We start from the raw sequence: 25,064 nt of genomic DNA, 5'->3' as shown, positions 1-25,064 counted from the left end.
GTAATTTTCCACTCCTAACTTTGTGGTGACTACTGCTCTGCCAGTCAACAAATTACCAACAGCGCAGCCTTCCAATGTGCGATATTGCTGAAGGGCACAAATGAAACTTTTGTTTAAAACTCACAAAAAAAGCACCAAATGGTTTACCAACAGAACAACAGCTGCAGTTATTAGATGACATCATTTATAGAGGGCATGCTACGACACTGGCTGCTGTTTGTGTGCAACTGAGAAATCTCCAATTCACCTTGTAGTAAGAATGCCGTCTTATGGGATTAGACATGTAAGTCTGTGATCCTTTTAAACACTGGAGTTAATGTATGTAATGTATGTTAATGCATACTTGGACGTGTGCATCATGTTAAGTTGTGATAGCTCCGAGCACCTCCCTTCACTCAGTCCCTCCTCCTCCATCTTTACCGGGCACTCGTCAGGGGGCTGCTGGGTAATTGTAACAACAGGAATGAGCAGTGGAGCGCGGCAGCTTTCCACTGCTGTGTCAACCCCGTTTGGCTAGGTGAGGTGCGCTCTCCTGGAGCCTGGCAGGGTTTGACCCCTCTCAAGCCACTGACAAACAACACACTGCACGGCCCTGCCAGGCTGACACAGACGTACAAACAAACAGACAAACTCATTCAAAGACATCACTCTGTAGGAGATAGACAGTATAATATATATAAAAGTACAGTCACTCAGGCATGAAGTCAACAAGGGAACAAACATGTGACTCCAATCTCAGCATCTTTTTCCTCTCTCTCTCTTTCTATCTCAAATACAACAACACATATGTCTGTAAATGGAGCCGTGTCCAGAGTGCCTTCTGGAACGCTCTCATCCACAACACATGGAGTCCATCACTTCCTCTCTAACTCTCCCTTTCCTATAGTAAACACTCATCTGTGTACGATTAGAAGGGCAAGCAGCCGTCTCAATCTCTCTCTCTCTCTCTCTCACACAGACACACACAAGCAGTCTTGTCTTCACTCACACACATATAGTACATATAAACACACACATCTGTTTAAGCCTAATTGCTACTTAGAGCTCTCGTCATTGTGCGCTTTACTTGCTCAAATTGCCGTACTTATTTCAGTGACAAGGTGCCTGTATTCGCTCTCTCACATTAAAAGAACAATAAAAACAAACGAAATAGCGTTCCTTTCTCTCGTCGCCAAACTTTTGCTGACTGGATCTTTGTTTAGACTGTGCAGGAGAGGAGCTAGATGCAATGCACAAGTCAGTTGGTGGAAAAATATACAAAAAAATTAGGAGAAGTGGATATACATACATGCTTCCTTTGGATGGTTTTATATACGTTCATTATTACTCATAACCATGTTGCAAATGGCTTTAAGCCACAAGTTATCTTCATGTTTTCCATTAAAATTTTTTTATTTTATCGCTTTTATCGCTCGTCTTTTTTTGTTCCTTTTTTCACGTGTTCTGGTTAAGGCCATCAAGAAGAGTAAATACAGATTTAACAGGATTTGTTTTGCTGAAAATGAATGCCACATGTGCAGGAACTCAGAGTCACGGCTCAGCACAACACTTAAGAACAGTAAGTGTGAGTTAGAGAGTTTGTGTGTTTGTGTGTGTGTGTGCGCGCTGTGTCTAAATAATTGTGAGTATGTCTCAACTCTGTCAGGAAACCATGATTGGATGTGGAAGGAATAATGTCTGCGTCTGGCTCTCTTCCAGTCATGGTATGACAGGAAATACATACATCCTTAAACAAACAAAGCCATTCCCCTCTAGGACATCGTACTGTCTAATGGTAGTACAATTTTCGCAGGGTAATTCAACTTCCACAACACACACACACAAACACACAAACACACACACACACAATCTCTCCTATCGCCTGGCTCTAAGCCAGGCTGACAGTGTTGCACATTCTGTCCCCAGGTGATACTTTAATAGATTAATAAATACCTCCAAAAATACTAAATGACCCAACTTCCTAGGTAGCAGCAGGCATAGAATGGCACTGCACCAAAATGTGCCATCACCACATCAACAATGTGTTTCTCATTTCTTTATAAGTGCCACAGGACAATGGGGGGGCTCTGTGCTTCTGGGAAGCAAATAGGCGAGTTAACCAGAAGCTTGACGGGCAAGAAAATAAAAACAAAAAGAGTTTAGTTCTGTGGTCTCAGGAATGGGAGTCACAGTAGAGAGTCCAACTATATGATACAAGTTAAATTTGCTTCAGTGGTAACAATTAGAGACAACCATGAATAAATTACCGTAGTAGAATGAGACAAACCAAAGAGAGGTTCCAGTATTGAATGTAATACAACAGAAGAGCTTATTCATAGAGGCCGATAATAGGAGGATGAAGCCTTGTGTGGTGGTCGGTTTGTAGTAAAGAAAATGTGTAACTGAATGAATAGTACATATTGTCCTCTTAATTAAACCCTGACAAAAATCAATATATAGTGCAGTTATAATCCAGGCATTTCTTGCTCCCTAAATTAGAGATGCGAAGGAAAATGTGAAGATGTGAAGGCCTTTAAGTTTGCCTTTAAGTGTAATTAGTACAACCTTAATTCACTCTTACACTACACTATATGCAGTCAGAATCCAACCTGGAAAGTCCATGTAATAAAAAAAAAAAAGAATTTATTTTTTGGCAACCAAACAGACAGCGGAGATGTTTGTGCAGCTCCACACCTTTATTTTTTCAGTTTTTTTAGATGGTAGTTCTCTAGTCGTTGAACCCATCTGATCCCAGTGCAGTTATAAACCTGCTGAAGCTGTGCACACAAACACACAAAAACACACACGCTCCCTGTAATAGAGCTAGTGTTATGGCAGTAGGAAAGAATCTGCCACAGTCTGCCCAATCTGACAGCTTTTATTATTTATTAATTACCTTACTTTTACAAGCTGGAGAATTCAGTAATTTACCGAGGCCTGCTGGCAGGAGGGTGGAGGAGGAGGAGGAGGTTGTTTTTCCAGCCCTGAGGGACAAAAGGCCCTCTCAGGTTAGTAAGAATGTCCAGCAGTTCGGCATCCTGACTAGACTTTATTTTCTCCTTTTTTTTAATTTATGTATTAAGTGCAGAAACTTAGCTGTGTAGATATTTTTACAAGAGAATTTACTGTGTATTATGAATTCATTTTTAAACTTTATGATTCTATGTTTCAGTTTGCCATTCCCATTTATTACTGGACAATACTGCTCATTCATTACATGAACTAGTGAACTTTCTCTTTCCTTCATAGTTTTAGCTTACACATCCAAAGTATAATAGAAGAAGCATTTTAATGATTATAATTTGTCAAGGACCAATGAATGCTACAAGTCTCCCAACAGTGTGTGCTCAACTGTTGTTGATGGCGGTACAAAAACTTTCAACGATTAACACAGAAATGAACTAGTATTAACTGTGAATTATTTTAACAATTACTCAATGGTTCATCCTTTCTATGTCAGAAAATCGACACAAATGTCCATCAGAATTTCCCAACATCTGAGGTGCGTCTGTAAGTTCAAAATACAAAGAAAGTATATTAAACCAAAATAAAAGAGAGAAAAGAAGCAAAAAGCTGGAATGAGTGTGCACAGTAGTTCCCTACAGTAGGTGGGGAATAATAATCATGCAGTACCTCACTCTCACTACATTCGCTGGGGTCATCACCATGAATGGCCATCTGGTAGCAGGCGAACAGCGCCACCGACTGCTGATAGGACGCTGTGAATTGAGGGTCCTCAAAGCTGACCGGCACTAGCCTCACCTTCAAGCACAGGGTATGGAAGGGGAAGGAGCAATAAGGTGGAGGGAGGTTTTATAAGGGTTGACAATGAATACAACGACGGTGAGTAGTTAGAAAATGATTACAAAAATTAAAAAAAGAAGACAAGAAAGCATGGGTGCTTCGGCGGAACGAACAGTGCAGGATGCAACAATGGAGGTTTTAAACTGTGTTATACAAGTGCTTTGGCATGTTAGGGTTCACGTCAGTCTCCTAGTCCTCGAGGCAGCTGGTAACACAGCAGGTCTGTTTTGAGTTTGAGACGTGATTTAGTGATTTTACCAGATTGTTGCGCAAAAAGGATACATGAATGTAAAAAAACAATAGGATTCTAGGAGACTGACAGTTTGTTTTTAAAGTAATGAGATGTCAGCAAGTTGAAGGTGAGGCTAGTGCACTGCCCAGATCTAACCACAGATCGCACTTAGAGTTTTGGTAATTTAAGATTCAACACAGCGTGTGTAAGGTCCAGGGCAGCAGGAATCCAAAACTGTGTCTGAATTGATCATCCCAGCGAGACACATACAGACTCTTCCAACACTACAGACTCCACTCAAAAAGGTAAACAAGGTTGAACAGACTTCACGCACAAAGGCACAAAGTAAATTTAAATCTTATTACCACTGGTTCATAATAAATTGAAATGTAATTCCACTTCAGACATGGGGGACTATTGTGATTTGGGGCAGGGGGTGTGAAGGTCGAGACGGTTCAGCTGACGAGCTGCCCCCCAAAACTGTAACAGCTCAAGACTAACGACCCGGCTGGCCAACCGAGGGCCAACTCAGACACCTGGAGAAACACTGCTCTGAACCATGGCGTATGGAAACATTTTCCCCTCCATTTCCTCTCCCTTTGACTGCCGCTCGCATACACATACACTCTCTTTAATACGAACACGTTAATTCACTTTTTTTCATTCATACAGAAAGTTTGAGCTGAGTTTGTTCATTATGATTTAAACCTATGAACTATGAATCAAATCTTCAAAAAAAAAGCAACAAAAGTAATTAATACTCATTAAATACTTCAAGTACAAACCTAAAAACGATTTACCTGTTTTGTGTTTGTTTAAAATTAGGAATCACATCCAGCATTTCTGCTAAAGACATTAAGAAATAATGATAAACTTTAGTCCATTGTATGATATAAAACTTCAAAAACGACCAAGAAGAAGACATATTCATTAAGGGGTGAGAGCAAGATAACACCCGTTTGATGCGTCACTCTTTCCCTCCCTCCCTCCCCCTAGGGCAGGTTGACCTATGCCCCCCACCCTCTGACCTGGCTCTCGGAGGGTTTGTCAGGAGGGTCCTTGTGAATGGCCATCTGGTAGAGTTTGTACACCTGGTAGGAGGCGTCGAAAGAGGCTTTGAACTGCGGGCAAGGGGGATTGGAGCGCACTAGCCTCACCTTCAAAAAGAATATGTGCAGACAAGGTTAATATTGAAATGGAAAAAAAGTACTGAGAATAACACAAGGGGTGATTAAAAATAGAAGATAGTATCACAAAACAATGGGAGAAAGTGTGAAAAGAGTGTGAAGTGAGTGAGCAGCTGGCACAAACACACCCTCTTTAGGTTGGGTGACCTGGCACCCATCAAGGTTTGAAGACATTTTAAAAAACAAAATGGAAAAAGTTTCCTGTTTGAAAGTTTTGTTCACCAAGAGCAGCTGTTGCTCACAATAGCTGTAGCTTAATCGGAAAACAAGAACAATACAAAGAGGGTGTGTTATGTCCATCTCCATCATGACACAAAAATGGCAGGTGTTACTCAAGATAACAAAGAATATGAACAAGCATTTGCTGTAACAGAAAACTCAGTACTCAGAAAGAAGAAATAACCATTAGCCTATTGACTTTGCATTTAGCTTTTACACATTGTGTATATGAGCCCATCTCCAGTGCTTCACCATGTCATGTCATCTGAAGGTGAATTCTGATCTCAGTCATACCCAACAGAGTGTGCAGAGACTTTTCATCATGTCTGAATGTTTCAAATTAACATTAAAACGAGTCCAAGTTCAGCTATCCTAGCCCAAGATCATGCAAATGTTTGCAAATTAATTCATTAATACAAATAAAAGATGCATACTTTAAAAAGGAATGTTTACAGTGCTATACATTCATGTTAACATGAAGAATCAGTAGAAGCCTGTGATAGAAAGAGTGTTGTTAATGTCAAGCAAACTGAAAGAAGAATTCAATTTAATTAACCGTCTCTTCGTTTAGAAGCTTTTGTTGGCCACAGAGGCTGTGCCATATGAATCCCCTGGACAGACGGGATAGAGGAACTGAACCTGGGGTTTGTTTGAGTTGGACCTAAGTGGGTTTCTCTCATATGACCACTTGGCAACTGCACCCTTAAGTCAAACAGAGACGTTGGGCTTCTTACATAAAAGGACAATGCTGAAGTTCAGCCTTTTTTCATTTTGTTCTAAATCTAGAGATTTATTTTGACAAGCTGAAATCCTTTCGGTGAACCAACTCTGCAGAAGAAGTGAAATTTTAACAATTCTCATAACAGCCTTGAAATTTAACACCCCAGAGTCTGATACTCGACCCCTTTAAGAATGTTCAAATAAAGCCTCATAATACCAGTAGCATTTTCCAACATTAATTAAAATGCAAGATTGTGGTTTTTCAAAGCTTTAACTGTAAGAGATTCCTCTGAACCTGGCTCTTCAGGACCTTTCAGTACATCATTATAAAGTAATATAATAGAGGAGACAAATAATTGCATGTTAGCAATAGGAGATTTAGAGGAAAGGCTATGAAAATATGAGAAAAGTGTGTAGACAGTAGACATGACTCAAGAGGGGAATAGTTGATGAACAGTTCCACACTCTCCTGAGGTGCCTGAAGGGCTCTAGATGATGTTCTCACACTGACCCCTGGTGGTGGCGAATGAGACCACAGCTGCTTTTAAAGGCCAGGTAACTATTAACTGTATAACTGTATGTACAGTACATCCTGAACCAGTTTCTTCCTGTCTCTATGAGTTATCTCTTCACTATGCATCACTTCAAGAAATAATCAATCTCCTCCAAGGTCACAGTTAGCAGAGAGAAAGTCAACTGAACAGTTTTACAGTAAGCAAAGGTAAGCCTAGAAGTGCTTATTCACCAAATTTCTCAATTTTCCATTTCCTTTAATTTTCTCATCAGTCAAGCTGTGTGACGTCTTTAACAGATGTGTTTATGATGAATCCGAGTAAACTGTAAACATCCATCTTCTGGTAGTGACACGAAAAACCTTTTTGAGGCTGGAGCTCAGTCAACAGCACAGAAAGAATGAGCATCAGATAGATTCACTAAACTGCTTATCATCCAAATTGTCCATTAGCCACAAATGTGATGCAGCCTTGCCACTCGTAATAAACATTTAAATGAGTCAAATAGAGGCACCGCTCAATTATTTGACTTGTAAAACGTACAATTATCCTTCCTTTGCTAAGGATGACCTTGTGTTCATGCCCACTTAGTGAAATTGAACGATAATTGCCGGCAAATAAATTAATCCAATTGAAAAGAGCTGGATTGCTGGTCTAGTCTCAGTGGGTGTACAGACAAGAGACAGACACTGCCTGGTTCATCCCAGCATCTGGCTCAAATCTTGGTCAAGACAAAGAATGACGTTACTCTACCAACTTCAGCTTAAGGCCTTCGCCAGGGATCTTTCTACATCGTTCTGCCCCCTGCCAGAAGTTCATTTCCATGTCCTCTCAAACCGGCTGAGCTGGGAGCTGTGGTTTTAATGTCATCAGCAGGGTAACGCGAACCAGTTTGTGCGGTGTGTCTGTCATTTGGTTGAATTCAAACTAGGAAGAGGTGGTTTTTCCACTCTGCTCTGGCCAGCTGTCCTCTCCGCACACATAAACACATGGTGAAGTCACTGGAGCTCTGGAAGAGGGCTCTATGAAACTAAAGTTTCAGGCTAACTGAATCCAAAAGTCGTGGAGACAGAAAGCTCAACCAAACACACTATTTCTTAATGACAGCTGGAATCATCACAATAGGCTAATGTTTATTCCAAGTCGCATAAAAAGAGAAAATAATGTACCTACTCCATACTCCTGCTCACCTCAAGGCAATGAGTAGAGTTGTCAGGTAATGACTCAGTGATGAAATCTTCCAGGGGTTTGGGTTGGTTGGTCTGGGTGGGAGTGGGTGGAGTAGGAGAGACAATGGAAGATACCCCATCAGCGTCATGCCTCATCTGCTCTTTCTGAAGACGTCGCTCCTTCCTCAAGTCTTTGGCTTTCCGACATGGAGGTCGACTAGCATCAGCTCCCACCCCTGCACCCGAGAGAAAAGAGAGAAGACGGGGAGACGAACACACTGTTCTTAACCTTTTATCTGTCATGCAAAAGATCTGGTATTGCACTCTGAAAACATTTCCAGGTGAGAAATGACATGACAGTAAAAGAGGCACTTATAAGATTTTTTTTTACACGTTCTGCTTTCATGCTGCCTTCGACGTAAGACTCAACCTAGATGTAAGACGCCTTTCTTACTTCAAGCTGCTGGTACTGATGACTCTCAAATTTGGGGCAGGTTTAGAGTGTTGAGTGTTAGACCATGTTTCCGATGGATTTTTCCCTGCGCCTCTGGGTAAATGGACTGCCATGTTTACTTTAGTGGACCCCATGTCTAAGACGCCAGTATCAACAGAGAGCCCTATGGAAGTCATTTTCTTGTTTCCCAGCCTTGACAGTCTTTACATTAAATCTATGAAACGATATGGTCTGTGTTAGCTAAGTGTATTTATAAAAGAAGCTTAAGACATTATGGACCCAAGAGTGTTTTTTTTCTAATAATGACAAAGATAAGGTTGTTACTAACAGTGCACACACACACATACACACTCATACACTGTTTTTCTCTCCCAGCAACACATGAACAGTCTCTGAAGCAACTGAATCTCTCTCCGTTTCCCTCTCTCTGTTCCCCTTCTCATCCTTCTTCTACTCCTCCTCCTCCTTCTCCTCCTCCTCCACCACCACCTCCTGGGCTCTTGCCAGGCCCTCCAGCTCTCCGGGCATCCCATGTCAACAGTTTACACGCCCACATCCTGTTTGGAGCAATAAGGAAACGAGAGCCATTTCCTGCTTGTCCTATTGCCAGCCGCCACCATCAGCTCACTTACTAACTTTCCCCTCCTTCGACGTCACGAGAAAGAGAGGGACGCCCGGTCTTGACAAGGGGAGAGGGAAACTCTGGCAGTGGCCAAGGTTCATTGGCAGCGTTCAGCTTCAGCTGACTCAAGCTACTTTTTCTACTGTAAGGTACAGCTTCTGTCCTGTGAATATAAAAAGAGAGCAGAGCTTCTGGCTTCTTTCATGATTTATTTAAAAACATTTCTTGTATATTTCCAATGTGAAGTAAAAGCTTGAAGGCTACAAAAACAGTAACATCTAAGGTAACGAAATTTCAACCTGACTTGTATCAATAACTACTGTGTTCCTGTAAACAATCTGTTTCACATTATCACACAAATCTTATTAGGTGAAAACAACCTGGACATGTATCATCTCAAAGCCCCTGTTTGCTGTATTGGGACATGACTGGAAGCATAAAAAGGAGGCAAGCATTTCTAAACTTCTCTTGATATAAACAAACCCTTTGAGTTAAAGCGTGGTCAAATGCTATTCCAGCGAAAGCAAAGCAGACTGTCTGGTCACAAAGAAAACAGGAATCAGAATCTAAACTCAACCACACAACACACATGAATCCTTATCCACAATTCAGTCCACGTGCCTCTCTTCCCTTTAATTGCACTCACTACAAACACACTTTGTCTCTCTCTGGCCACGGTCTCACACGCGCACACAGGCACAGGTACTCAGAAGGAGAGAGCGTGAGCAGCCATGGCGAAGATAAAGTCTGACAGATCAGTTCCTGTGGAAGACAAACACTCCCTCTCCAGCGGTTAGCACTTCATAAAAACGATGACACTCTCCCTCCCCGCTTCCCCAAACACATATACAACTCTCAAAATCAGCATAAACTGTCCAGGATTGTGACATACTGCTTTCTTGCATGTTAACATGTGGAGACACAAAATCAATTCACAGTGGGAGGAGGATGCTGTTATCTGTGAGCAGCCACTGAAATATTAATACGCAGGTATGTCACTTTATAGGAAATTTACTCTGGGAAAATGTACTGTGTACCACTGTTAATCACACTATACTGCCTCCTGCTTCTTACAAGCCAAAAAATGTGGGCCATCTGCTATCATGTTGGTATTAACCATAATGTGTGCTGACCTGACCGATTTTGTTCATCGATTAGTATTGATTAGGTGGCCTTAGAGCAATCAAAACTTGAAGCTTCCATTTCAGTGACCGGTTCACCTGAATTTACTGCAACACTGCCTTCTCCAGATAAAATGTTTTGCTACTCTAGATTCTCTAAAAAGCAGATCCTAGCAGAGCTTTACAAAACACAACATTTCATATCTACTTCTGTACCTGTTTACCTTTGGCCTTACGAATGCTATATGGCAGATGGTGAGCTATTTTCTCAAGAGAGAACTGGAGCCTGTCCAAAGCTATAAAGCGCTCCAGTCATAAAGCTAAAGGAAAGATATGGCCAGGTGTTTTCTGTTGGAGGTGAATAAGGGGGGAGTAGAGAAACACTGGGCCAGCATAGTAAATCCTCCTCACTTCCTTGTTGCTAGCATCCTGAAAAGCCTTGTTATTTCTGACAGGCTGAAGAAGAAGAGTGTGGTGCTGACACAGGTGTAGGGGAAAGAGAACACTGGCACCGTTGAAAGTTTTATTCCGTGTGTTTATCGACCTGCGCCAATACCAGGCTTTCCTGCTCAAATGTACATCCTCGCCTTTTGATTAATGAGCATGAGGGGGGGGCTGTTCTCATTAGAAGTTTGAGAGGGAAAAAAGTGGCCAAGACAGTTGTTAAAAGTGCTGCTTCCTGTGTTTAAACAGAGTTTATTATCTCTACACTGTGAGTGTTTTTTATTCATTACTGTGAGTTGGCTAAGAGGATATCCTGTAGTGGAGTAAGTAAGGAAGAGAACATGACATATAAGGCCAAAACCAGACACACTACAGAAATCACAGAAACACCAGCTTCATTCACCAAGCTGCTGCACAGTGGACTCTATTACAAGGTGAACAGTGACACCCTCTGGCAAGCAATGGTGCTTTAGCTCCTGCAGAACACCACAGTGGCAGTCTACAATTGATTGTGGTGAACTGCCATTAAACACACTGTTACTTCTTTTGAAGTTGTCCCTACTCTTGTCTTAAAGAATACCCAACATGCAAAATAAACAAATAAAGTACATTCTTTTACCTTTTGACACATGCTGCTACAGTATTACTACACTCTTTTCTCCACATTATTGTAGTAGGTACAAGTATCTTAGTGTTGTAAGACAAAAAGTGAACAAAATACAGAGTAATTCATGCGTAGAGTGCAACTCTAAAGCTTAGAGCTATAATATGCTGCGCCTGAGCACCTAATGACTCTCATAATAATTAGCAGAAGTAGTTTATAGAATATTAAAACTGAACGATGTTTTAATCACTTCATTATTCAGTCTGACATTATGTTTCTTGTAGTCATTCTCTTTGCTCCAACCACTCATTAGCTGACGGATGTATACAGCAGCCGTAATGTCATTTTGACACGCACTCTTTTTCATGATCGATTAATCTGCCGATCACTTTCTTGGCTAAATGTACAGAAAATAAAAATGAAAAATGGCAAAAAAAAAGTTCTCACAGTCCCCAAGACAATTTGTTAAAATTTCTAATTTTATTCAAAACCCAAATAAAATGACTGAATCAAAATAAAAATATCAAAATACTTCAATTATCTGTAACCATTTATCCTCATCAGGGTGAGTGGAGCTGGAGCCTATCACAGCTGACTTTGGGTGAAAGGCGGGGCACACCCTGGACAAGTTGCCAGTTCATCACAGGGCACATAGAGACAAACAACCATTCACACTCACATTCACAACAACACACCATCATCACGGCATCAACATGGGATGCCAAGATTACGTGGAGTAGCTCTAGTTCCTTCTTTGACGACCAGATCGATTGCCTTTAACTTTAAAGCTGCATCATATGCATTTCTCCATGTGTTTTCCACAATAACTGCGAGTGTTACGGCCGCCACCATCTCGCCACCGATATATATTTGTGTGTAGTGTCCCCACTATGAAAATACAGGTGTGAGGTTGCTGGTTCCCAATAGGCCCCAACTGGAAGTCACGTCAACTGATTGCTTGTTGATGAATATTATCAGCCATGAGGGACAGGGAAACAGATTTCTTACCCGGTTTAGGAGCTGTGGCTGTTGTTCTCCCATCCAGAGACACTGAATCCTTTCTTGAGGTTTCTGAGCCAGCAGGTGCGGCATCCGCTGCCTCCTCCTGAACTTCTGTGATAGCGGGACACTCTGCTACTACCTTCTGAATGTCTGTTATAGCAGCACACTTTACTTCTGAGTGACAGGCTTTACTCGGTTCCCGTGGACCTGCTTCTTCACACACTGAGTCCATTGGCTCCCCTACAGGGCACAAGATAAAAGACCAGATAGAAATGCAGTACAGAGCAATAGTACCAAAAGGTTACCTGTAGTTTAAACCCTGCACTCAGCCCAATAGTCTTGACTGCAGATAGCTACCTGATTTTTTTCCATTTTTTCATTTCACAAGTACTGTACAGAATACAGATGCATTAACAACTATTATCAAAAATTAAATGTACTCTTACCATCATCCTGTCCTTTTGGTAATTCCCCTTTGGAAAGAAATTTGCTCATCTTCTTTAGGATTTTCTTGTGGGATTTGGAAGGCTGGAATTTCAGTGCATGGCATCTTGACAGAGGGCACAGCAGTAAAGTTGTGGTTAGAACAACAACAATATACATATACAATATATATATTTCTGTTTGTTACATGTACATTTATTAAAATTCATCAAGTGCTACTTCAGTATTCTTTAACCTTGGCCTTATTTTCCCATTATTCTGTGTCAAAGTGACTAATGGGGACACATGTTTTGAATCAGGTCCAGTATCACAATGAGAGCACTGCAGCCTGCAACCTCTATTAAATGTGGTTGTTTTTGACACAGATTGTGTCTGATAACATTATGGAAAGAACTCTTCCTCTGTCCTCCAGCTCAAATAAATATGGGCAACATAACCCTAACCCATTGTCAAAAGCAGTTTAAACATTAAGCCATGACAATGAAAGTCTTTTATAAAATACTATGTTACGTCTTCTCAATTCCCTCTTCACCGGTGCATTACTACACTCACGTTTCCACTGTTGACTTCCAGCTCTCCTGAGATTTCAGAACAATACTTCTTCTTAAGTGACACTTGGTTAGAACCACAGTGGATCAAGCAAAAGGAACAGAAAATGTTGTATTTCTCTGTCGTGTTGTCAGAATATGAGCCAGTCAACATCAAAAACAAGAGCTTTTAGCTGACGTATTTTGACAGTGCAGTTGCCCACATAAGAATTATACTGGATCCCATTTCACAGCTGCAGGCTGCAGCACTCTCACTCAATACTGGACCAACTTCAAAACTTGTTGTCCCCATTAGTCACTAACACATAAACATGAGGAAATATTGTTCAGATTGAAAAATACCAAACTTATGCCCTGAAGAGTAAATCGTAGATCATAGGAAAAAAATCTGATGGGTCTAATGTCATTACCTGATGGTGTATTGTGGACAGCATGTCTTGTTCATTATGGGCTTATAGACGTATTTCCCACTTCTGAAAAGGAAAGAATCAATAATCTTCAGTGAAATACATTATCAATGATTTGAAATATTCAAAAGGACTTTCTTTGAATTATGTCAATGAGAAAATTCAAAAAGGTCCATAAGTAAGTCATTTATGTGAATTTGGAGACAGCTACTCACCTTCTCCATCCTCGGTCTATGAGGTCTTGGTAGTCCTGTACAGTCATGGTGTGAGACCACATCCCTGTAGAAAACAAAGGGAACATCAGAGCTTTAAAACATTTAATTGGTTTCATATGATTTTATACAATACTCCTCAAATGGATAGAAACATCACGCACGATGCCTAACTTGCAGGAAATTAAGCAATATTAGAAACAGACAGAAAGGAGTCTAAACGGAATAAAACAAACTGAATGAAATGAAGCTCAAATAAAGCATAAAAAAGAGGATCATACATTTTGTTAGCCTGAATTTGGAGTAATGTAAGGAAATGGTCTGTTGGGAGGTTTACATTCTTGTGTCCGCTTAAATCACAGTGTCAACCAAAGTACATTCCCACAGTGTTTTAAGCCCCCAATGGTAACATACTAATTCATTATTTGTATCAACAGCAGCTTGGATTCTGGTTCCCAGAACTGAGGTCTGAGCTCCCTGTTCCACCTCCTGACCTTCTCCTCTGCAACCATATACATCAGTTTGCACACGCACACACACACACGCACACACCAAGTACTAAGTCTCTACGAGTCCTGTTTACATCTTAAAAACAACTGAAGGATTCACTGTATACCCGTTCACAGAGCACAAATTAAGTTTGCAACAGAGTACAATGCCCTGTGTCCCTGGTGAATTGTGTTTGGTCAGAGTCCACAGGGACAAGGAACGACACTAAGCTACAGCACTGAAGCAGTAAATGACTGGAGTTAGTTCTAAGGCTTGCACAAACAGCAGCAAGACTGCACGTTTTCTTAAAAACAGTCAAAAAGACAGCTGTTTCTAAATATAATCACAATGATAGACAACATATCTGATCGTCAGCATGTCAAAATCTTTGATCTTTCATATACTGCGTTTTTTCAATTCGTCATCATGCTGTACAGTGCCGCATGCATAACATCAACAGTATCCGTGTCTAACATTGGGTGTGTTTTTTACCGTCATAAAAACTGAATATACGGTATAGAATTACACCAAATGCATCATAAGACTTTGTTGTACGGTATAGAATTACACCAAATGCATCATAAGACTTTGTTGACAATACATCTCAGTAATAAAAATGGTTATTAAATTGGATATTTTGAAGACAAGCTAAGACAACACGGCGTACATCTATAATTTAAGACCCTTGGAGGTACAGGGTACAAATGTATCAACATACATTTAGGAAGTAACCTCACCTCTCAGAGGTTTCTGCCCTATGACTCAGCAATTACACAGTTAAGTTGTGATATGCAAACTAATTTTGGCATTCAAGCATCAAGTAGGCTTCAACTGGATTGAAAATGTATATTTCAAACCTTGCATATCAAGTAATTTTCAAGAGCAAGAGCATGTGGAGAAGGACAGGGCTATTTAAATAACACAAAAGCCATATACCTAGTTAGAGAAGCAGTAAGATGTTTAAATGGATAACGGTTACATATAGAGTACAAACTAATCAGGCCATGTGAGCCGGATGTGAGTGTAACAGCTGCAGTCATCAGGGCACAAAGGGAGTGCCTCTCCATCATTCACACCTGATCCACACACCCCAACTGTGGCGTGACAGACAGCAGTAACACAGAGGGGAGCAGATGTTGTGCTCTGTGGTGTGGGGGCGGCATTCGCTTTGCATGTAACAACAATGTTGATAACATCACTGCACGCACACAGAGGAAAACGTCACTGAAGTATGAATGAAGTTTCCAATACAGCAGAAACACTGCTCCTATCTGACAATCACTCATGTGCTCAGTTCTATAGTTGTTGTATAGTGTGCCCTCATTGAACATGTATCCAAAAAACCTTTAGCCTTTTAATACTATTACTGATCACTTACAAGAATTATACAGGAAGTCTTCCTTCTTACACAGAACCCTCCATGCAAACATGATGTAAGCACTCTTATCTTACTTTAGATAGCAGCTCCCATCTGCAGGCTCTCAGTCAAATCACTAACTGACTACGTTAGGAACTGCCTCAACCCTAATTATAGTCGGCCTGTCTCGTCCCTGCTCACCTCAACTGAATGACACCGTTCTGTCCCACACAGAAAATCCCTTGTTTTGTTTTATAGTTCTGTAGTTTCCAAAAAATGAAGTTACATTAACCTCGCCTCTCAGCAACGGCTCAACTGTCTGCTTCAACTTTCATGTGAATGGCTTGTGTCACCCTAACTATGAACAGATTCGTGGAAGGAATGCACCTGGCACCTGGATTCTTGTCGGCTAATGAAACTCTACCCCAGAATTAACCTAAATATACCAAGTATACGGTTACACAGCAGACACCTGGTTTACAGCTGTCCAAGACACAAGCCTCACACATATAGAGCTGAGTGATTTTTAATAGATTCCCACTGATTGCCCAAGGACAGACCTTTAGATAATTATAGTTTGATTTCAAAAACATCCTGACATACAGAACAGGTTTGTTGCTCACACTTCATTTGTGGGTAGGCATTTGCAGCGGAAATGTAAGTAAGAAGTGGTGGCATATGCGAATTAAACATGTTCATTTTTGTTTTTACATTATCCATTAAAAAATACCCAATCCAGGGTTCACTTGTGTGGCATTAGGCAAAGAGGATTTTCAGTGCAGCTGGACAGAGCGGTTTCTGAACAAAGCCATCACTTTACATAAAAAGAGGGTCAGAAATGAGTGAGTTCATTGTCCCACTGTGTCTCATCTCGCATGATGTTGCCACAGCAACAAAGCTGCAGTACATTGAGATTACATACAGCACACAGAGTAAACACACTCCTATGTTTCAACACGCTGGGAAACCTCTGTCTCATATTTAATGTCGTGCTGTCGCAGCAGTCCACTCAGCTTACACTTACACATATGTACTGTACAACATATGCAGGTCTGAGCTCTCAACACCAGCATATATAGTAAACATGATAGCACCTGCTGCGTTACCACATCACGTTAGAGCCGGTACGTGAAGGCCTCTTCCTCGGATCACAGCTGGGACAGCTCTCTGCTCTGCCAGCCGCTGGCTAGCTCGGTGCTAGTAGAGATGTTTACAAGTCCAGTGCTGAGCTGCTAATGTTATAGCGTTATTTTTGACATTACATCGTTACCCAACTGGATACTAATTCAAAAACACAAGCCCGGTCTTGTTTAACTATCATAAGTCATTTTGTTTTTGTTTTTGGTTCAAAGAGTTGGGCTGTAAGATGCTATCAGCTGAGCACTGTCCAAGGAGTTAGCGTTAGCGTTAGGTGGACGCTAACTAATGTGTACACTCCGTACAATACACTCGTGTTGCAGTGCAAGTACAGCAGGTCTAAGTTAACTTACTGCATTTTACTGACATTAGGTGGACACAGTGCCAACATTTGTTAGCTCTATTTCAATACCGGTGACTACTGCAGCGAGCAGAGGGAGCTAGCTAGGTCGTTAGCATGTTTAGCCAGTTTAGCCATATCGACTGTTTTTCTTTATGAGACACTTACCATGAGAAAAGTTTCCCTTTTCATTTTTACAGTAACCGCAGCGGTAACCATCATCTCCGCCGAAATATTCAACTATAGTGCAAGACTTATTTCCTGCCATGTTTGGTATCGGATGACAGCTGAGCTTGCCCCGGTGTCCGGGCAAGTACTGCCGGACGACAAGCCCCGCCCACACACGGGACGTCAGCAGTGGTGCGTTTAAGACCCATGGACATCATGATGTTTCAGTGTTAGGTTTGTGATTGATAAAAATAAAAGACACAAAAGCGTGAGTAAAGAACTGTACAGCATATTTATTACATCATCTGTGCAAAGAGGGAAGACAGCTAAATAAATCTGAACTGAGATCCTGCACAAACAACAATTACAGTAAATTACAAAAAGACCACAGGGAGAGTTTGGATGTAGAAAAATAAGTTAGAAAATAACAGCTGGGCATTGATTTCTTTTCTGATGCCATAAAAATGGCTTTGAGCTTTGTCTGTGTAGATTTTGTTTCACCTGTCACATAATGATAGCTGAATTAGTTTCTTTTTTCTTTAACCATAATAAATGTCCCCACACACCGGTCATGAAACAACAAGCCATTTTCTCAGGAGAATACATATTTTTTTTTAAACTTGACTGATTGATTGTTTATGCACAGGTTCACCAACCAGGAACTTGGCTGTCTGGTAAAAGTAGCCTCTGTTCTGTATATATCATAGTGGATTTATACAGGGGATGAAGCAGCAGCTAAAAAGTGCTCCCGCCAGACACAAACCTTTAAATAAACTCTGTGGACATCAGTTTTTCTTGGCTGCTGTTGATTCTTCTTGACTCTTTGGCTGGACACCTAACTAAAGCTCCCATGTGGGACAGGGATGTTTTCATGAAGGTATTTCAGACTGCCTTGCTCAGAGAAGTCAGCCACAGTGTGCCCTTCTCCACGAAGGACCCATTTGGTTGTCAGAAGCCCCTCCAGACCGACTGGACCTCTGGCATGTATCCGTGCTGTACTTATACCAACCTCAGCTCCTGCAAAATGAGTACAACTTAATTTTTCTGCACCATTTTCAAAACTGTGGAACAAAAGGACTTTTTTTAAATTGATGGCATCAAGTAAAATCATGCTTGATAATGTACATACCTAGACCAAAGCGGTAGCCATCAGCAAAGCGAGAGCTGGAGTTCCAGAATACACAAGCGCTATCCACCTGCTGCAGGAACTGTTCGGCTGTCTCTTCGTTTTCAGTAATAATGACATCAGTGTGGGAGCTGCCGTATTTGTGGATGTGGTCCACAGCATCCTGCATGCTGTCTACCACCTCAATGCAGCACTCCAGGTCCCCATACTCTGTCCTCAGAGACTTCACCTCAGATGGGCTGAAAGTCAAGTAGGATGCAAACCGTGGGCCTGCATGGATCTTCACCTGTGAGTAAGCACAGGGCACAATGATAAATCAACAGAATAATGAAAAATAAGAAAAAACAAGGTTTTTTTTACCCCCCCATTTCTGGAGCTCAGACCAAAACGTAAAACCCACTTAACCACAATCTGTAAGGCTATGAACAAACATATGGAGTGTTGGTGCACGTTTCTTACATGTTCTGTTCTCAGCATGTCAATGATCTGGTCAAATATAGGAGTTCGCAGCAAATCTCTGTGAATAAGGAGTGTCTCCATGGCATTGCAGGCTGCAGGGTAGTCACACTTGGAGTCTTTGACTAGAAAGAAACATAAGTTAGTAAGTGCCTGTTTTGCAATTCTATGTTACCCCACGTTAATAAGCACAACTCCAGGGCAAAATGTAAAATTATATACATTACAGTCAAACAATTGAATCAAATTCCGCTTCTACAACTTGCATAACACTGTCACCAAACCATAGGAGCCATGTAAATAACATTAAAACAGCTACACATACCAACATCAAGAGCTTTGTCTATGCTGGCATCGCTGTCTATGTACACGTGACAGACGCCCTCGCTGTGGCCCAGTACAGGAATGCCCTTTGCTGCCCTTTGGATGTCCCGGACCAGCTGGGAAGAGCCCCTTGGAATGATCAGGTCGATCATCTTGTCTAGTCTGCACAGATCTTCAACTTCTTCACGTGTGCTCACCTACACATGGTTAATGGTACATTTAAGCATGTCATAATGCAAAAACTTGTACTGTATTTAGATAATGTAATGCTTTTAGTTTTTACCAGCTGAATAGCATCAGCAACTCCATGAATGGAAAGCGCTTCCTGAGTAAGTTGATGAAGAATTTTGTTGGTGTTGGAAGCTTCTTTACCCCCCTTCAGTAGCAAGGCATTTCCGCTGGCAATAGCCAAGGCTGACACCTGAAACAACATTAACAAAACAACGTGAGCCGAACTTTCAATGATAAAGAACATCTCGCAGACTAGCAGCTGACAGTTGTCAAATCTACTGACAGGGTGCTGGGGTTGACTGACCTGTGGGAGACAATCAGGACGTGATTCAAAGATGACCAGCAAAACACCAATGGGGACAGTGATCTGTTCCAGCTCTAGATTGTTGGCCACCCTGGTCCTCCTTAGCACCCGGCCTACGCTATCCCTGGAGGACACGGCAAGCTGACGGAGGCCAATGGCAAGGCTGTTCAGCTTCGCAGTTGACAAACTGAGGCGATTGATCAGAGCTTGGGACAAACGACCTATGAGGAAAAAGAATGAATGACAACACTGACAGTACGATACTGACATGAAGCATGATATTTGAGTCAGACAACTGCATGTGGATTTTTTGTGCCTCTCTACCTGATGCTGTTGCTAACTCCATGTCTCTCTTGTTGGCGCTTAGAATCTCATCTTTCTTCTCTGTAAGCAGCTCAGCCAGACAGCAAATGATCTCCCCTCTCTGGGAAAACAAACACACAAAGCAACCAGTATGACTGACAAGCACAGAGCGAATCAAGAGTAATTAAAGCTGCCACCAGTACGATGTAAAAGTTAATGAGTTTGGCGACCCCTGTTGTGAAAATGATTTTCACTTTTCTTTCCTGTTCTTGTGTTGATAGGTTTTTAATATATTGTTTACTGACTCCCTAATGTAATCTAGTCATTTAAATTAATTTAGGAATGATATGAGGTCAATATTCTGTATTCAGGGGACTTACCAATGAAATCTTAATATATCAGTGATCAAATTGTGATGAATGCCATTCCACTTAGTGAGCACATATGTAATTCTACTGTAATCAAATCCTTAAAACAATTTGACCCCATGAGAAAATCATCCTTGTATGGTGTATATGAGCCTTTAAAACCTCACTTTAGTGAGGGAACAAAAAAAAAAATCACCTGTTCAGGGTGCAGAGAGGCCAGAGTCCTGCCTGCATGCCGAGCCATCTCTGTCTGCTGCTCCACCGTTGGACCTGGTGGTGTCAATAATACACGCATCAGGCATGTACCACAAACACAAGTAGGTCAAATATTCTGTTTCCAGAAGTTTCCAGTTAGTTGTACCCTGTACCTGCAGGTTTCACTTCAGAGAAGAAGGTGCCAACCTTCTTCCCTTCCACAATGTCTGTGATGACGTGGCCCGTGACTTTGGGATGTGTTCCATTGGCGATGACAACAGACGTCCCACCCTGTAGTGCCCAGAGGGCTGCTTTCACCTGAATCAGAAAACATGATAAGACATAATGAAACATTTTCATCATTCAACATCCTCAAATAATGATCTGTTTAATATTATCTGTCATCCTGACCTTGGCTTCCATGCCACCAAGGCCGACTCTGGACTTAGTGCCGTATGTGATTGACTGCTGGTCTCCAGGATAGAATATATCAATGAGCTTGGCATCATCCGTTCCTGGGGGACTGTCGTATAAGCCTGTGGAATAGATTTTTCTTTTTTAACCTTCACAGAACCAAAGCAGTCACACAGACATTAATATCTTTTGATCATTAAAAATATGGCCAAGAAGCCAGAAGACAGAAAGTTTAAGGTCCAAAGCCAAGAAATCTTTATCGACATCATCAATGTTTTTCAAACTCGGATAATTGCGCCCTAGAGCCACAAAAGACTGGCCCTTTAAATGATAACAGCCTGTTACGGTTTCCCATAATCTATAAATACAGAGATTTGCACTTTTCTGCTTCACATCACTGCAGACTGTTGGCTTTATTTATGGTTGGTAGGGCAGAAGATAAACAATTTGTAGATATTACTTTGGGTTTGGAATAACTTTTGTATTTGTGTTATATTTTGACAGGTAAATTAAATGATTGACAATCTGAAAATAATCTGTATTTGCAGCCCTTTGGGAACATGTAATAACACATAAAGTGAACTAATACTGATGCATACATTATCAATCATAAAAACTAGTTATTTCTATACCTTCAACATCTGACAGGGCAATAAGGAGGTCCGCTTTCATTTCAACAGCCAGACGTGCAGCCAAGCTGTCATTATCTTTGATGCTGATTACCTGAAATACAAACAGAAATCTCACATTACTCTGTAGGATAACAGATAATCAGTTGCTACAGTTGTTGTTACCATGTAACAAAAGCCTCCCAGTCCCATTCAGCTCCAGAACAAACAACATATGTTCACGTCTTTCCACAAGGAGATAACACAAGCAGGTCTGTGCATAATCATGACCACAATGTTTTGAATTAGTAGAACATTAAATTCATATGTTATATGTTAGGGAGGATGGAAATGGAAATGAAATTAAACATACGTCTTTCATACATGCATGACGTAAGCAATCCACCATCACAATACTGCAACAACATTCCCAGCATGCCCTTCACACAGTACCCACATTTACCCCCTGCAAGTCACTGCTGGGAACAGGGGGTGGCACAACAGCATCGTTGGTGTTGATGATAGGAACTATGTTCATCCGCAGCAGTTCATGGAGCGTGCTGTTCAGGTTGCGACGCTTCTGCTCATCATGAAAATCCAGGTTGGTGACCAGGATCTACAGAAGGGGACAGAAATAAAGATAATTAAGTGACATTTAACTCATTTGATGGCTGTGTTTTATTCTGTGAGAGGAAAGTTAGGTACATACTTGTGCAGTGCAGGTGCTATACTGGGTGAACATAGCTTCATACAAGGCCATCAGACCGCTCTGCCCAGCAGCTGCGCATGCCCTCGCTTCCAAAACTGGGACAGACTTAACGACAGAGAGAAGTCACTTAAGTTAACAAAACTATGAACAAAATGCGACAAAAGTGTATCTTATATCGGCACATTTGTCAAAGAGTTCAACATGATTATTTACCATCTCTTTGAGTTGGTTCTGTCCAGAATGCAAGGCTTGTCTAACGCTCTGAGACAGCAGGATCTCATGTCTCAGTCTCTGCTTCCCAAACGCCACAGCACCACTGGTGACAATCATCATCTCCCTGCCTTGATTCTGCAGCATGGCCACCTGACAGGACACACAAAGACATATCAGTTAATCTTTCACAGTCTTCCTTGAGCCTACATAATATACCCAGCCATCATCAACAGAGTGGCTCTTTTGTCTACATCACCAACTTAAATGTGGCGCTACCTGCTCTACTATTGAGGCCAGGCGCCCCAGTGCCAGGCCGCACTCATCCCGTGTCACCACAGCACTCCCAAGCTTCACTACAATGCGTTTGGCCTGCTTCAACTCACTGCGGTGGGCAAAAGACTTTCCATGGGGACGTGGGAGCAAGACTGCGGAGAATAACAACAACAAGGAAAAGACAGATTTACACTGTACAGTTTAAAGAAATGATGAGAGTGTCCCCTTCAGGCGTGACAAAGAAGTCGGCTGGTTACTTACATTTAGCCTGCGAAAACGTTCTGATGGAGACCGGACAGACATTTGACTGCCGGACTCTGGATGGAAGGCGAGAGCACAAGGCCAGCCTGGCAAACATGGCACTGACACCTGAGGACAACTGTGAGGAACACACACACACAAATCAGTGATATAACCTCATCTGAGATAAGCAGCTTTTGGATATGATAGACAGGCTGCAAGGCTGGATAACTACACCTATACTTATTATGTGAAGATGAAATATCAATATCAAAGTCAATTACCTTTATTCATTTGAATATTTAGGTCTCACTGGAGAGCTTTGCAGCATGTGCCGTGAGTTTGTTGGTACTTGAACTTGACACACTGACCCACAAAAGATGTTATTGTTTGGATTACTCATCTTCGAGATATCTACCACCAGAGCAGTCCACGAACCAGGTGTTCACACAGACAAACTCTGCTATGTATAATACGTAAAGCCACCGAGGTTTGCAAATGAGACAATAAAGTAAACACATGTCTTGTGTGTGTAGTTACTGCTGTCACAGCGTCCCAGGGGCTAGCTGACATCAGCTAGCATTAGCTATTGTGAGCTAAAGCACTGCCTAGCTTTAGCGGCTATTTTCGACAAAATGGACAGAAGAGAGTTTGTGCAAACTCATTTCTTACCTGACAACGTGAAAATAAACCAAACCAACAACAACTACCCCTGTAGGTGCAGTGCAGGAGACACGTAGTCAGCCGAACCGGTGCTGCCACATCCACAGCCCACGTTGGGGTGGGAAGTGCCGTAATCGAGCTATGCACGAACGATCTGTACGTAGGATATCTAGATACGTTCACGTTCAGTATGACGGTGGGTTTAAGAAAATAGCGTAACAACGTACGTAGGAATAGTACTTTGATGGGTGGACGCTTGTGTAACTGTGGGAAGTTCAAACACAGGGATGGAGGGTAAAAATACACACTGGCTGCTCATGTTTCAAAATTAGTTTCAGATGTTTATTTTAAGTTAATAAAATTCCTTGTAACTTTCTAAGTATATAAATGCACAAAGTCTATATATTAAAAAGGCTATTATTTAACCTGAGATACATGTTTTTTAGTCAAATATTGATTAAATAGCCTCAAATTGAGTGTCACATATGTTTCTTAAAATGAATAGCAAATTGTAAGGCTTAGTATTGATCTGTAAAACATGTAATTGCTTTAACCATGACTGAACATTTAGTACAAAACTTATGTTCACTTAACTTTTCACAGCATCCGAGCAAACTCTATTTTCTGTTGAAGACCTTGAGATGAAAGGTTGGAAGCTCCTGAAAAAGCTAGTAAGTGGACTGTGTTGCTGCAAGTCTTCTTTCAGACTAGGCGTGGAAGTGGAAAGCACACACATACATTAAGGTAATAATTTCACTGCATTTTGTTTATTTGTGCCTCTATTAAATTCACCAAAAGTTAGCATTAGATGATGCCTCATTTGCATATTCAAACATAAACTTCCAGAAATCCTAAATACGAAAAGTAATTGTCTTAATGTGAATAATGAATGGGGGAGGGTTCATGGTGATATCTATTTTATTTTAAAAAATTCTCTGCACCTAAAACCCAAACCTTCTAGTTTTATGCTTATCTATATGCTGAATGTTTTTTTTTTTTTTTACAGATTTTGTTTGTTTGTTTTGTGTGTGTGTGTGTGTGTGTGTGTGTGTGTGTTCAGATTTCTTATCTGGAAACATATACAAATGTACACATTTTAATGAGATAATGGCTCAAATTAAACATAACATTTCAGAAAAGTTGTAATACAAAAATAACGGTCCTAATGTGAGTAATCAAGTCTTGAAGTTTCAAGGTTATATCTATTAGTAGCTGTTGTTTTTATTTTACCTTCTTCATATATAGTGTCTCCCTTTAATTAATTCATTTTGTTTGATAACATTAAATATCAGATTAAATGGCACTGCTTTTAGGATAAATAATTGGTAATTTAATACATTTAATCCATGTTGGAAATGTGCCATTCCATTGTGTGTGGTCTCTTGAGTGTCAATGGCTTGAAATAGCTACTGGAGGATGTTAACTCATCTTTAGTAATCTGACACGGAGGCACCTGAGTGACGTGT

At 41.1% G+C, this 25,064-nt stretch overlaps 2 protein-coding genes across 7 annotated transcripts in view; both read right to left on the bottom strand.

The window, feature by feature from the left end:
• The window catches only part of ate1 (arginyltransferase 1), a 53,061-nt gene extending 35,714 nt beyond the window's left edge, over positions 1-17,347 (bottom strand). For 2 of the 5 annotated variants that reach the window (XM_019254594.2, XM_019254595.2), the window contains exons 1-8: positions 17,172-17,347; positions 13,684-13,747; positions 13,472-13,534; positions 12,516-12,619; positions 12,076-12,309; positions 7,844-8,058; positions 5,044-5,172; positions 3,613-3,741 (exon numbers count right to left, since the gene is read on the bottom strand). In XM_019254594.2, the coding sequence (XP_019110139.2) occupies positions 3,613-3,741; positions 5,044-5,172; positions 7,844-8,058; positions 12,076-12,309; positions 12,516-12,619; positions 13,472-13,534; positions 13,684-13,747; positions 17,172-17,271 (1,038 nt within the window). In that variant the 5' untranslated portion in view covers positions 17,272-17,347. The remainder of the gene's footprint in view (positions 1-3,612; positions 3,742-5,043; positions 5,173-7,843; positions 8,059-12,075; positions 12,310-12,515; positions 12,620-13,471; positions 13,535-13,683; positions 13,748-17,171) is intronic. The other 3 variants (XM_010739319.3, XM_010739311.3, XM_019254597.2) reach the window with 3 other exon arrangements.
• Positions 17,348-17,444: 97 nt separating this feature from the next.
• On the bottom strand, positions 17,445-23,753 carry LOC104925653 (delta-1-pyrroline-5-carboxylate synthase). Of its 2 annotated transcripts, none has more exons than XM_019254555.2 (17): positions 23,608-23,753; positions 22,957-23,074; positions 22,699-22,847; positions 22,423-22,572; positions 22,210-22,314; positions 21,964-22,116; positions 21,525-21,615; positions 20,890-21,014; positions 20,652-20,796; positions 20,480-20,553; positions 19,937-20,036; positions 19,613-19,833; positions 19,361-19,498; positions 19,079-19,274; positions 18,757-18,878; positions 18,301-18,583; positions 17,445-18,188 (listed from the first exon to the last, which is right to left on the bottom strand). In XM_019254555.2, exons 2-17 carry the CDS (start codon positions 23,051-23,053, stop codon positions 18,007-18,009), a joined length of 2,331 nt encoding a protein of 776 aa, XP_019110100.2. In that variant the 5' UTR covers positions 23,054-23,074; positions 23,608-23,753; the 3' UTR covers positions 17,445-18,006. The 2 variants fall into 2 exon arrangements, with proteins under 2 accessions (XP_019110100.2, XP_019110099.2); XM_019254554.2 differs by having other exon boundaries at positions 21,958-22,116; positions 23,608-23,752.
• Between the last annotated feature and the right edge of the window lie 1,311 nt (positions 23,754-25,064).

This window comes from Larimichthys crocea, chromosome III (assembly GCF_000972845.2).
Source record: "Larimichthys crocea isolate SSNF chromosome III, L_crocea_2.0, whole genome shotgun sequence".
Taxonomy (NCBI): domain Eukaryota; kingdom Metazoa; phylum Chordata; class Actinopteri; family Sciaenidae; genus Larimichthys; species Larimichthys crocea.
This window is presented reverse-complemented; position numbering and strand designations above follow the sequence as displayed.

Coding starts and splice junctions, on each gene's coding strand:
- LOC104925653 (XM_019254554.2), bottom strand. CDS start 23,053: ATGTTTGCCAGGCTGGCCTTGTGCTCTCGCCTTCCATCCAGAGTCCGG. Junction 22,573..22,698: donor TGGCCTCAATAGTAGAGCAG/GTAGCGCCACAT, acceptor GTGTCCTGTCAG/GTGGCCATGCTGCAGAATCA. Junction 19,275..19,360: donor TTGCTGATGCTATTCAGCTG/GTAAAAACTAAA, acceptor AACCATGTGTAG/GTGAGCACACGTGAAGAAGT.